The 13,678-nt window shown below is 41.5% G+C and overlaps 1 protein-coding gene across 6 annotated transcripts in view; it reads left to right on the forward strand.

Annotated features, from left to right (window-relative positions):
• Positions 1–873: 873 nt before the first annotated feature.
• DRC8 (dynein regulatory complex subunit 8) overlaps positions 874–13,678 on the forward strand; it is a 98,250-nt gene continuing 85,445 nt past the window's right edge. For 4 of the 6 annotated variants that reach the window (XM_081486878.1, XM_081486877.1, XM_081486874.1 and 1 more), the window contains exon 1: positions 874–1,111. Coding sequence is in view for 3 of the 6 variants with exons in the window: in XM_081486874.1 (XP_081343000.1) it covers positions 1,081–1,111 (31 nt within the window). In the remaining 3 variants the exon portion in view is untranslated. Of the gene's footprint in view, positions 1,112–9,040; positions 9,181–10,858; positions 11,995–13,678 lie in introns of those variants that run through there. The other 2 variants (XM_081486873.1, XM_081486876.1) reach the window with 2 other exon arrangements.

The following is a 13,678-nucleotide window of genomic DNA, read 5'->3' on the forward strand; positions in this document are numbered from 1 at the left end:
GGAGTCTGGCGGGCTACAGTCCATGGGGGTCGAAAACGGTCAAACGACTGAAGCGGGTTAGCACGCACATGGACTAAAAAACCATCTAAAACTAGTAGGCATATTATTCAAAAATCATTTTTAAAAGAAAATATTCTAGTGAACTTTTCCTTAAAATGAGACAAACATTTAACATGTTACAGCTTCCAAATTTCAGAAAAGCGAGATGTAAAACTTTCCCCTCGGTAATTTTAGCTGGACGTCTTGTCAAATTTCACAGGTAGGAACATCTTCATGTATGTAACAGTGAGCACAACACAGGCACGTCTTTGTTGCTATGAGAACCTCTATTTTGTATGAGAAATTGCAGCCTTGACGACGCAATGTTTGCGCCTATTTTACAACATGTTTCTCTACAGCGATTCAGCTCCACCAGTAACAGTCTAATGGCTCTCTGGTTTCCTCCTCGCCAGCCCAGTTTTCCGTGCCAGCTCCAGCGCTCGCCCGCCGTGCTGTCCCGGTCTCTGGGAGCGGGCGGCGAGCACTGGAGTGGCGAAAACGCGGGCCGGAGGTGAAAGCAGGACCGGATGGGAAGGAGGCGGCGGCACTGCGGGTTGTTTGTGTCACCCCTCCGGAGTTGAGCTTTGCACCAGCTCTCCAGCTGCGTTTTAAAATCTGCAGTGAAAAAAAAGTCCAGCAACGCCACATGCTACAAACTGGAGGGGACGAGAGCAGTGTGTCCCCAAATGGATCAGAAACATGGGAAAGGAAGGGTTCCGAACTTTATTATTAAATACTTCCTCTATGTCAGAAAAATCAGGGTTCTGGGCTCGGTACTGGGCAGAGTAGGCTGAAGCCACCGACGCGGCTAAAAGGGTCGCGGGGGCGGATCCGGGCTTCCGAGCGCCACAGGGTCCTGGCGGGAGCGGGGGCGCGCGCGCTCGGAGGATTCCTTCCCCCACCCCCGCCCCAGGGTCTCCTTCCCTTGAGATTCGGAGAATCTCAGCCACCAGGGCCGACTCGCCGCGGGGCTGGAGGAGGTCAGGACGCCGCGACCTAGCTTAGCGACAGGCCTCTCCCTGGCGACGGCGCCGCAACAAGATGGCGGACGACAGAGACAGGGACGGCACAGGTAAGAGGCACCGCGGAGAGCAGCCCTAGCCGCCGCCGCGACCCCGGGCCGCACCAGGGAGCTCCGGACAGAGTGGGGCCCCTACCTCTGGAGCCCCACCCTCAGGGAGAAGGCTGACCCAGCCAGGGCCCGCCGCCCGGCGTGCGGCGGAGGCCCCCTCCCCCGTTCCTGCCTCTCTCGCCCCGCCTCCCCGGCCCTTATCCCGCCCCTCCTTCCTCGTCCCGCCTTCGGAGCCCCGAGCCTCGCTTCCAGCGCCCGTTGCGGCCGAGGCGCTGGTCTGGAGCCGCATAATGGCGTCCTTGTTCACGGTCTCGAGGACACCGCCTCCAAGCCCTCGCTTGGGCTCTCGTTGCCGCAGGCGCCACGCCGGCAGCTACTCAGGCTCTGGGCCCCCGGGGCGGCCTGGGTGAGGACGGATCAGGCTGCTGAAGTCTTCCGTGCTCCTCCCCGGCTGCGCTGAAACCCCGCCCGGCCCAGACGGCTAGCGTTTGCGGCCACCATTTTGCCTTCGTAGCGGGGACGTGGGAGGACGGCCTTGAGGTCACCGCCACTGCGTCCGCGCCTCCAGGAACCAAAGTGCGCGCGCCACCCGCCTGGTGTCTTGTCTTAAGCGAAAAACAAGACAAAACACAAAAAACTTTAATAAAGATGAAAGAGCAAACTCCAGAGGGAACGCGTAGAGCTCGGTGCGCAGGCCTGGTCTCTGCGGCGGCACCAGACGGCCCAGCGCGATCGCGGCGGCAGAGGCAGGATTGGGCCTCCGGTCGCCGGGTGGGAGGCATTGATGTTTCATGATTAGGGAAAGAAAACCCGCTAATCCATGTTTATTTGTAAGACTGTTAACGTTGTTTTAATTCAGCAGCTTGATTAAAAGATTGGTGCTTTTTTTTTTTTTTACCCTTCTCCGTTACTCAAAAATAAGTCTGTTGCAGTAATTGATGAACTCGTCGCTAAAACGTCGAGCCATTTGAAACGGTAGAGGTAAACATCTTAGAAATGAAAATAATACCCCACCTTTGTTCTTTTTTTGAGTGCTTGAGACATATCAGCATACCATTTTTCTCAGCATGGAACAAAGATGTAACGATATTAAGTAATATTTACAAGTGTAGAAGCCAGCGCTGAGGTATTTAGTCACTTGTCATGGTGATCACAAAAAAAAGGCGGAGAAACACATGGCACTGTGCCAAGGAGCTATGTAGTGATAGCAACAATACTATTTGATTTTTTTTTTATGATTACATTAGTCTGAAAAGCCAGACATTTTATGGATGTTACCTTCCTAAGATGTCCTTATAATTTTATTGTGCTGTTTTAAAAGTATAAGGTACGTCCTAAGAAAATGATTACTTTTTTAATATTAGTTTTAAAAGTTTCCCCAGAGGGACTTCCCTGGTGTTCCAGCAGTTAAGAATACGCCTGCCAGTGCAGGGGACACAGGTTCCATCCCCGGTGGGGAAAGATTGCACATGCTAGGAAGCAGCTAAGCACCTGCGCCACAGCTACTGAGCCTGGGCTCTCCAACAAAAAAATCCCCGGCAACGAGAAGCTCCTGCACCCCAATGAAAAGTAGCCCCCGCTGGCAGCAACTAGAGAAGACCCAGTGCAGCTAAAAAACAAAAAACTTTCCCAGAAAGACTTACTTTTATTTATTAAATTCTTATTTACAAAGAAAAAAAAAAAGGAAGACTTTCAGGAGATAAGTTAATCATGGGTTTTAAAAAAAGATTTGATTAGGTCAGCCTGAGGAGAAAAACACTGGATTATGCTGCAAATAAAATTTGTTTTTCTTCATTAAAAAAATAGAAAGCTTTTTTGGTTTTTCAGTTTTCAAAGATACTTTCCTATTTATAATAAACTATTTCGGAGAAGAAACAATTCTGTCTATAGCCATAGAAGTAATGACTTGAAATCAGACTGGGTGTCATTCATTCAGTTGACATGTGTTTAATGCCTACCATATGGAAGGCATTCTGATTAGGTTAGAACTTTGGAGGATATTTTTTTCTCCCAAAGAAGGTGAGCTATGTAAGGGAGATAAGATATTCACAAAAGGGAGAGAACAGTCAGCTGGACTGGGCTGAGCAGCCTGTGTGCCAGCTGTTTGCCAGGTGTGTTGTAGCCCCACCTGATGTGGGCAGCAGCCTGATATCACTGGGAGCTTGTAAGAAAGGAAGGAGGTCAGTCCTTGCCCCTGACTTACTGAATTAGACTCTGCATTTATGCATTCCTGCCCATGATCCAAATGCACATTAAAGTTTGAGAAGCACTGTTACATGGTATATCTCAGTTACTCTTTACAACGGTCTTATGAGTTAATTGTAATTGCAGCTTGAAGGGCATGATGAAATAGAAGTATGTTGTCTTGAGAATGAAATAAAGGTATGTTGTCTTAAGGATAAATTAGAGACTCATTTGCTGATAACCTTCTTTGAATATACATATTTCACTCATATATATTTGATTCTCTGCTCTGAAGTTTCAGAAATTACGCCTGACCAATTAATTAGAATAGGCTAGGCTTTGAGGATTCACTCAAGCTAACTAAACTCATAAAGAGTGATGGAGAAGGTGAGGGTGGGACGTTCTGGGAGAATAGCATTGAAACATGTATATTATCATATGTGAAACAGAACACCATTCCACGTTCGATGCATGAGACAAGGGCTCAGGGCCGGGGCAATGGGATGACCCAGAGGGATGGGATGGGGAGGGAGGTGGGTGGGGGGTCCAGGAAGGGGAACACATGTAAACCCATGGCTGATTCATGTCAATGTATGGCAAAAACTATTACAATATTGTAAAGTAATTAGCCCCCAACTAAAATAAATAAATTTATATAAAAAAAAAAAAAGAGTGATGTACAAACCTGAATAATGACTTATTAATTTAAATTGGGGTATGTTGATATGTCTGTCAGGAAGCTGACCTCTGCAATGTTGTATACTGTTTTATGTATATTAAGCTTTTGTAGAGGGTAGATTTATATTTCTAAAGTTGCTTGATGAACATGGAATCAAGCAAAAAAAAGGATAGTTCTGAAGGCTATATCCATTACCTTATAAGCTCCAAGAGGGTGGGGATCATTTCTTTATACTCAGTGTCTTGCAGAGTGCACAGCACATGGTAGGAATTCAATAAATATTGTCACATTCAGATAACTTAATTAAAAGTATTTGTTTAAATCAAAGCATTATTTACTGTTTCCCCAAAGATCTACACCTAAAAGCATATACAATTATTGTTTGAGATTTTTTCCCTCTTCCTTTCAAGTAAACTATATGCTTTTATTTCATCTGGCTCAACAAACGTTTTTTTTGAGAGCCAAAAAAATTCATTGGCATGTCTTTAAAAAATAACAACACACATATATTTTAAGTTGTTCATATTTAATCTTGAATTTTTTTAAGTTCTAAAGGATTAAGTTTCTGGGTAGTCATCATATCCAGCTCTTCTTCAACATTTAGGGATTAATCTTGATACAAATAGTGAGAATGTTGGTAAGAAATAGTAATTAAATCTATGATGGGCTATCTTGTTCTATTTATAAAAATTTTCTGTAAAATGATGTACATTAAAATCATGCTTAATTTGTGTCATTTTTGTACCTGATACATAGTATAATTTATCTTTTTTCCTAGATTAAAAAATGTAACATATATTAGCTAAATAAAGAATTTGAAATTGTAGAATCAAGTTAATTTTTTTTTTTAAAGTACTTTATTTTATTTGTTTTACTAAAAGGAGAATGTTTGCAACAAGATAGGAAAAATTATTTTTGAAGTTCTGTTATTTCTGTGTAAGTTTCCTTAGCCAGAGCATTATTTATTTATTTTTTTCTTTCCCTCTGTTTTCTTTAAAATGAGGAATCAATGTGGTTGTTGATTCTTTGGATCTTTAAATCTTATTTTAATATTTCTGTCTCTCAGAGACTTTTATATAGGACTGGAAGAATCTTCTATTTGTGATTAAAATCATGTCTAGGAAACAGACTATTTAGGAATAACATTCTGATTTTTGGCAGCCCATTGAACTTTGGAAGGCATGTCAGTTTTTTTTTTTTTTTAAGACTCAGGTACTCAAAGTTCTTTCTAGGATTTATGATTTTTGTTTGTATTAAAATATTCTTTTTACTTTGCATGCTTTGATAATATTGCTTGGTAAAGTACTTCCAATTCAGGAATCAGCTCCTAGAGGGAAGAAGTTTTATAATTTTGTTTTGTGTTTGTTTCCCTGTATTGTGCCATTCCTCTCAAAACCCAACACTTCGAAATCTAAAGTAAAAAACTGAGATTACAGGTTAATACTACTTTTTGAAAAGTGAACTGTTGATAGAGTGTAGTACAAAATAGTAGAAAACGTGAGCACTGAAGTAAGATCTGATTTTAAGTCATAGTTTCCTCAAGCTCTATCTGATCTTAGCCAAGATACTAAATCTAGGAATCTTCAGGTTCCTCAGATGTAAACTGGAAATAGTTATATCTATTTCATAATCTGTTGTAATGTGGACAGTATCTTCTTAGTCATTATTACACTCTCATTACCCACCACAATGCCTGGCATTAAAGGAATGCTGAATAAATTGGAAGAAAAGTGGTTGGTACATTTTAGGGAATTAGTGGCTGTTTAGTAGATTGCATATTTATGACATGAAATCCAAGTGTTCAGATCACTTGCTCAGTCCAGTCCTGTCCTGCGACCCCATGAATCGCAGCACGCCAGGCTTCCCTGTCCATCACCAACTCCCAGAGCCTACTCAAACTCATCTCCATCGAATTGGTGATGCCATCCAATCATCTCATCCTCTGTCATCCTGTTCTCCTCCTGCCCTCAGTCTTTCCCAGCATCAGGGTCTTTTCCAATGAGCCAACTCTTCGCATCAGGTGGCCAAAGTATTGGAGTTTCAGCTTCAGCATCAGTCCTTCCAATGAATATTCAGTATGATTTCCTTTAGGATTGACTGGTTTGATCTCCTTTCAGTCCAAGGGACTCTCAAGAGTCTTCTCCAACACCACAGTTCAAAAGCATCAATTCTTTGGCGCTCAGCTTTCTTTATAGTCCCAACTCTCACATACATTCATGACTACTGGAAAAACCATAGCTTTGACTGGACAGATCTTTGTTGGCAAAGTAATGTCTCTGCTTTTTAATATGCTGTCTAGGTTAGTTATAGCTTTTCTTCCGAGGAGGAAGCATCTTTTGATTTCATGGCTTTAGTCACCATCTGCAGTGATTTTGGAGCCCCAAAAAATAAAGTCTGACACTGTTTCCATTGTTTCCCCATCTGTTTGCCATGAAGTGATGGGACTAGATGCCATGATCTTAGTATTTTGAATGTTGAGTTTGAAGCCAGCTTTTTCACTCTCCTGTTTCACTTTGATCAAGAGGCTCTTTAGTTGTTCACTTTCTGCCATAAGAGTGGTGTCATCTGTGTATCTAAGGTTATTGATATCTCTCCCAGCAATCTTGATTCCATCTTGTGCTTCATCCAGCCTGGCATTTTGCATAATCGTACTCTGCATATAAGTTAAATAAGCAGGGTGACAATATACAGCCTTGGCGTACTCCTTTTCCTATTTGGAACCAGTCTGTTGTTCCATGTCCAGTTCTAACTGTTGCTTCCTGACCTGCATACAGATTTCTCAAGAGGCAGATCAGGTGGTTTGGTATTCCCATCTCTTTCAGAATTCTCCACAGTTTATTGTGATCCACACAGTCATAGGCTTTGGCATAGTCAATAAAGCGGAAATAGATGTTTTTCTGGAAGTCTCTTGCTTTTTCAGTCATCCATCGGATGTTGGCAATTTGATTTCTTGTACCTCTGCCTGTTCTAAAACCAGCTTGAACATCTGGAAGTTCACAGTTCATATATTGTTGAAGCCTGGCTTGGAGAATTTTGAGCATTACTTTGCTAGTGTGTGAGATGAGTGCAATTGTGCAGTAGTTTGAGCATTCTTTGGCATTGCCTTTCTTTGGGATTGGAATGAAAACTGACCTTTTCCAGTCCTGTGGCCACTGCTGAGTTTTCCAAATTTGCTGACTTATTGAGTGCAGCACTTTCACAGCATCTTTGAGGATTTGAAATAGCTCAACTGGAATTCCATCACCTCCACTAGCTTTGTTCGTAGTGCTGCTTCCTAAGGCCCACTTGACTTCACGTTCCAGGATGTCTGGCTCTAGGTGAGTGATCATACCATCGTGATTATCTGGGTCATGAAGATCTTTTTTATACAGTTCTTCTGTGTATTCTTGCCACCTCTTCTTAATATCTTCTGCTTCAGTTAGGTCCCTACCATTTCTGTCCTTTATTGAGCCCGTCTGTGCATGAAATGTTCCTTTGGTAGCTCTAATTTTCTTGAAGAGATCTCTAGTCTTTCCCATTCTATTGTTTTCCTCTATTTCTTTGCACTGATCACTGAGGAAGGCTTTCTTATCTCTCCTTGCTATTCTTTGGAACTCTGCATTCAAATAGGTATATCTATCCATTTCTCCTTTGCTTTTGACTGTCTTATCAAGGCCTTATATATTTTATTCTGACCCACTCCCAGCAACATACATCTTAAATTAACAAGATTGGAACAACAATAGAAAGATTTTACCAGATCCACTTCCATAATATAATTTTAAGATCACAGGATTAGTCAGAAGGTTCTTGTTAAGGAGAAACATGTCCTCAGGCAAAATGCATTGTTATATTGACTAAGACAAAGAAATGTAGAAAAGAAGTTTGTCCTTTTCTCCTTGAGAGCCCCAGGCCCCTTTCTTCTTCTCAAGGGCTCCAGACACCTTTCTCCTCGGGAACCCTAGACTTCTTATCAACCTACCTAGGAACTGACTCTCTCAATAAGAGTTGTATCACTTACTGTTAATTCCCTGGGATTTAAAACAGTTGTAGGATGTATTGTAGTCACTCTGTAAATACTTGGTGAAGGAATGAATGAGTGTAATGAAATAACTTATTTTTAAAATGTAGCAATAAATTTGGAGCTTAAGACCTGGGCTTAAACTTGGACACTGCTTTTTTTTTTTTCCAGATTTCATTGGGCATTGTCATTTAATTTCCTTAGACTTCAGTTCAAAGAGTTCTCAATCTCATCAGCACTTTGAAGTAGGCACTGGGCTAAATATTTTACATGAATTATGTTATTTAATTCTTTGAACAAATCTATGTGAGAGAGACCGCTTTTATCCCCTTTTTGCAAATGAATAACAGGGGCTTGGATGGTAAAGCAGAATTCTAGTTTCATATCCAACACTAAGAGCTTGGAAGTCATCACCCCTGTTGCCATAAACTGGAAGAAATACTTGGTAATTTTGGCAAATAGTTGAAGGCTATGTGGAAGCTGTGCTAGTGAGAAACTTCTGGGAACCTACAGTCTTAGGAAGTCCCTCATATTTTTTTGGGTTTTACTTCCAGGAATCTCACCAGGCTACCTGGTAAAGGGACAGGAAATACCTCCTTATTCGTCTAGCAAGCAGAGGGGGAAAGTAACCATTTTGAAATCTCCAGAACATTCTTCATAAAAAGATCTGCTTTCCAGGGGGAAAAGACATTACCAGAGCCTTGTCCTACCTATCTGTATTTAGCCAACCACAGTGCCCCATAGCCTTCTTATCTCATCTAAGAGGATGGGGAGAAGCTAAAAAACAGTTATAAGGGTCACATTCCAGAAACCTTGGTCTATTAAAAAAACCCTGAAATTTAATCATGAGATTATAGATTGCTTTTCTTCACTCATACCTTATCACCACATAAACAGGACTCAGTGTAATACCAGTGTTTTACAGCTGACAAATGTAAATGCAAACTGTATCTAAGGAGGAATTTTGACAGGAACCTGGCACTAGAGCTACAGGAAACAGGAAATGTTGAACACACCCTCCTTGTGTGCTCAGTCGCTTCAGTCATGTCAACTCTTTGTGACTTCATGGACTGTAGCCTGGCAGTCTCCTCTGTCCATGGGGATTCTCCAGGCACGGATACTGGAATGGGTTGCCATGCCCTCCTCCAGGGGATCTTCCTGACCCAGGGAATGAACCTGTGTCTCTTATGTCTCCTGCACTGGCAGGTGGGTTCTTTACCACTAGTACCATCTGGGAAGCTCAAACACACCCTATTCCTAGTCAAACTGGCATAAAGCCTCATACTAATGACCTTCTATCTCAGTTCTTACTACCTGATGCATCAGGTGTGTTTTTTAACAAGAAGTTACAAGGCATGCTAAAAGATAAGAGAAACAACCTGAAGAGAAAGAAAGTATCAGAACCAGACTCAGGTACATTGTACAGATTTTGGAATTATCAGATAAAGAATTTAATAACTCTGACTAATATGTTAAGGGCTGCAATGGAAAAAGTAGACAACATGCAAGAAGAGATGAGTATTGTAAGTGGAGCGATGAAAACTCCAAGGAAGAAAAAGAAATATTAGAGACCAAATGCACTGTGATGGAAATGAAAGAATGCCTTTGATGGGCCTATCAGTAGACTCAACGTGACTGAGGAAAGAATCATTGAGCTTGAAGATGATGCCACTGGACACTTCCCAAACTGAAATGCAGAGAGAGAAAATGAAAAACCAAAGAAAAACCAGAACATCCAAGAACTGGGACAATTTTAAAAGGTCTAAAATACACATAATTGGAATTACCAGAAGAAAAGGAATCAAAGAATGAAGTGCAAGAAATATTTGAAATAATAACAGCCAAGAGGAGAGATGTCCCTGGCAGTCCAGTGATTAAAACTCCGCACTCCCAATACAAGGGGGCCCAGGTTCGATCCCTGGTCAGGGAACTAGATGCCACATGCTGCAACTAAGACTTAGTGCGACTAAATAAATAAATAAATGTAAATATTAAAAAAAAAAAATGGCCAAGAGTTTTCCAAAATTAATGACAGACACCAAACCAGATCCAGGAAGCTAAGTGAATACCATCAGGATAAATACCAAAAAGCTATGCCTAGGTATATTATATTTCAAACTGCAGAAAACCAAAGATAACAAGAAAATCTTGAAAGAAGTCAGAAAAAAAGTAAGAAGCCTTACCTAGGCTTCTTGTCAGAAACTATGTAAAGCAGGAGAGAGTGGGCTGAATTAGTGTTGAAAGACAGGTAAAGCCGTATGACCAAGGCCACTTAGCTAACTGCTGAAACACTTAGCTAACTGCTGAAACAAGGACTCACATTCAAGTCCGTCTGACTCCAAAGCCAATGCTCTTAGCCTCTATACCCCACATAGAGAAGTCAAGGGGACTTTTATTATAAAACGAAGGAAAATTTGGCCCGTGATCTCCTTATCTGGAGCAGTAGTTCCCAAACTTCAATGAACTTCAGCATCACCTGGAGGGCTAGTTAAACCACAGATTGCTAAGCACCATTCCCATAGTTTCTGAACCCGTAAGTCTGAGGCTGGTGGGCTGAGGGTGGGCTCTTGAGAATCTGCATTTCTAACGAAGTTACCGGAGGATGAGGATGCTGTTAAAAACTGTTGATCTAGAACCTAGGGTAAAGTTTCAATGTATTTCCTTGTAGGTTTTTTCTAGACAGATTTGTATTTTGTTTTGTTTTACATATTTGAGATTACATTGTATGTAGTTTTATATCCAGCTTTTGTACTTACTATTATAAGCACTTTTTCATGTCATCAGTATTTCTCAGCATTATTTTTAATAGCTGCATTTATTATATTTATGAATTATATTTACCTAAGCTTTCCCATCTATTTCTGCTTTATTAACTATGCCAAAGCCTTTGACTGTGTGGATCACAATAAACTGTGGAAAATTCTGAAAGAGATGGGAATACCAGACCCTCTGACCTGTCTCTTGAGAAACCTGTATGCAGGTCAGGAAGCAACAGTTAGAACTGGACATGGAACAACAGACTGGTTCCAAATACGAAAAGGAGTACGTCAAGGCTGTATATTGTCACCCTGCTTATTTAACGTATATACAGAGTACATCATGAGAAACACTGGGTTGGAAGGAACACAAGCTGGAATCAAGACTGCCGGGAGAAATATCAATAACCTCAGATATGCAGATGACACAAGCCTTATGGCAGAAAGTGAAGAACTAAAGAGCCTCTTGATGAAAGTGAAAGAGGAGAGTGAAAAAGTTGGCTTAAAGCTCAACGTTCAGAAAACTAAGATCATGGCATCTGGTCCCATCACTTCATGGGAAATAGATGGGGAAACAGTGGAAACAGTGTCAGACTTTATTTTTTGGGGCTCCAAAATCACTGCAGATGGTGACTGCAGCCATGAAATTAAAAGACGCTTACTCCTTGGAAGGAAGGTTATGACCAACTAGAGAGCATATTTAAAAGCAGAGACATTACTTTGCCAACAAAAGTCCGTCTAGTCAAGGCTATGGTTTTTCCAATAGTCGTGTATGGATGTGAGAGTTGGACGGTGAAGAAAACTGAGCGCCAAAGAATTGATGCTTTTGAACTGTGGTGTTGGAGAAGACTCTTGAGAGTCCCTTGGACTGCAAGGAGATCCAGCCAGTCCATCCTAAAGGAGATCAGTCCTGGGTGTTCATTGGAAGGACTGATGTTGAAGCTGAAACTCCAATACTTTGGCCACCTCATGCGAAGAGTTGACTCATTGGAAAAGACCCTGATACTGGGAAGGATTGGGGGCAGGAGGAGAAGGGGACGACAAAGGATGAGATGGTTGGATGGCATCACTGACTTGATGGACATGGTTTGGGTAAACTCCGGGAGTTGGTGATGGACAGGGAGGCCTGGCATGCTGTGATTCATGGGGTCGCAAAGAGTCGGACATGACTGAGCGACTGAACTGAACTGAACTGCACTGAATTCTCTAATAGAGCAGACTATGATGTTTTATTTCTCCAGGTTCTTCTCTAATCATAAGTCTGGTAGGTGCCTCCCTCCATGCCTTCTATATTGTACCATAATGAACAGTTTATTTGTTTTTTCCATAATGAAAGTTCTAAGCCTCTGTATATATCGTTTTCTCATCCCGGGCTTCCTTGAATAAATGGTATTGTTTAGTGGTTTAGAACATGAAATTGACAGTAACTCTTTATGGATTTGAATTCCAGCCCTACCTCTTAATAGCTGGATCTCAAAAGAGTTGAACATGACTTAGTGACTGAACAACAGCAACAATTTTAGGCTAGGTACATAACTATTCTATCTTCTTTGCATGTTAAATGAGGAGTAAATTAGAAGCTACCCCATACAGTGGCAAAGCATGTAGCAGAGAGTTTCACATGTAATAAGAGTTCTATTCATTATATCACTAATTACTTACTGTGTCAGGCACTGTGATGGACACTGGAGAATAGAACATATTTGGGTCTTACCCTCTTAGAGATTATATACCATAGAGAAGAGAACCATAATTCAGTGATGTTTGGGATAAGTTCAAAAAGTTCTAGAAGAGGGACCCTGAGTTAATTTTTTCTTACTTCAGGGGCTTTGAGTGTGGCATTCCCTATTCTGAAAAACCTACTGTTGTTGTGTAGTTGCTAAGTTATGTCTAACTTGTTGCGACCCCATGGACTGTAGCCTGCCAGATTCCTCTATCCAGGGGATTTACTAGGCAGGAATACTGGAGTGGGCTGTCATTTCCTTCTGCAGGGTTTCTTCCTGACCCAGGGATAGAACCCATGTCTCCTGCATTGGCAGGCAGATTCTTTACCGTTGAGTCACAGAGGAAGCCCCCCAAACCTACTAGTTTTTAGCTAAAAGAACTGCAGATTCAAAAGCCTGAATAAAGAAAGGAGCATGGCTTACTAGAAATACTGAGTAAGGGTCAGTGTAGCTGGAGTGAAGAAGTGAGGGTGGGTGAGACTGTAGGACTGGTGTGAAATGAGGTTTTTAAGGTAGGCTGAGACCACACCTATTAGATGACCAGGTCAGGGGTACTGACCTCTATCCAAGAGCAAGAGGAAGTCATTGAAGCCTTTTAACTAGGGAGATAATACAGTTCAGTTTATGTGTTTAAGAGGTCCATGGTCCCTTGCCTACACTGTGGCAGATTGGACCAGGGAAAGAGCAGGTGATGATGGTGTTACCCTGGACTAGGTAATAGCAGAGGAAATAAGCAGGAAGGTTTTAGAGCCTAGAGATTCTAAATTTCTTTGTGACTGGATGTTGAGATTTGGAGAAGAGGGTTAGGGATGAATTAACACCTCTCCATTTCAATTTCTGACTATTTCTTCATTTCTACCTAAGTCTCACCCTCAAAACTGAGATGGGTGTTGTTCTTGTGCTTCTGTAACACTGTCTACATACTTGGCTGAGTTTTAGCACATCTGCTATTATAGTTTACTGTAGCTGGTTTGTTTTCCTTTTAAATTAAAATGTATATGTGGTACATGATCAATAAATATTTGCTAAATGAAAGCACATAGTAACATAAAGCTAGATCATGAGCGAATATCATATAGTATTTTAAGCCAGGTGTTTTGGTGGTATATTGTTTTTGGATCAAGCCATTTATAAAATAAGAATTCATTAAGAACTCCTTCTCCTCCCCCCAAAACACCTTTTTAATGGGTTCTTAACATTTTTTTTTAAACAGCATATCTCTGG

This window comes from Giraffa tippelskirchi, chromosome 5 (genome assembly GCF_054371585.1).
Source record: "Giraffa tippelskirchi isolate mGirTip1 chromosome 5, T2T-mGirTip1v1.2.pri, whole genome shotgun sequence".
In the NCBI taxonomy this organism is placed as follows: domain Eukaryota; kingdom Metazoa; phylum Chordata; class Mammalia; order Artiodactyla; family Giraffidae; genus Giraffa; species Giraffa tippelskirchi.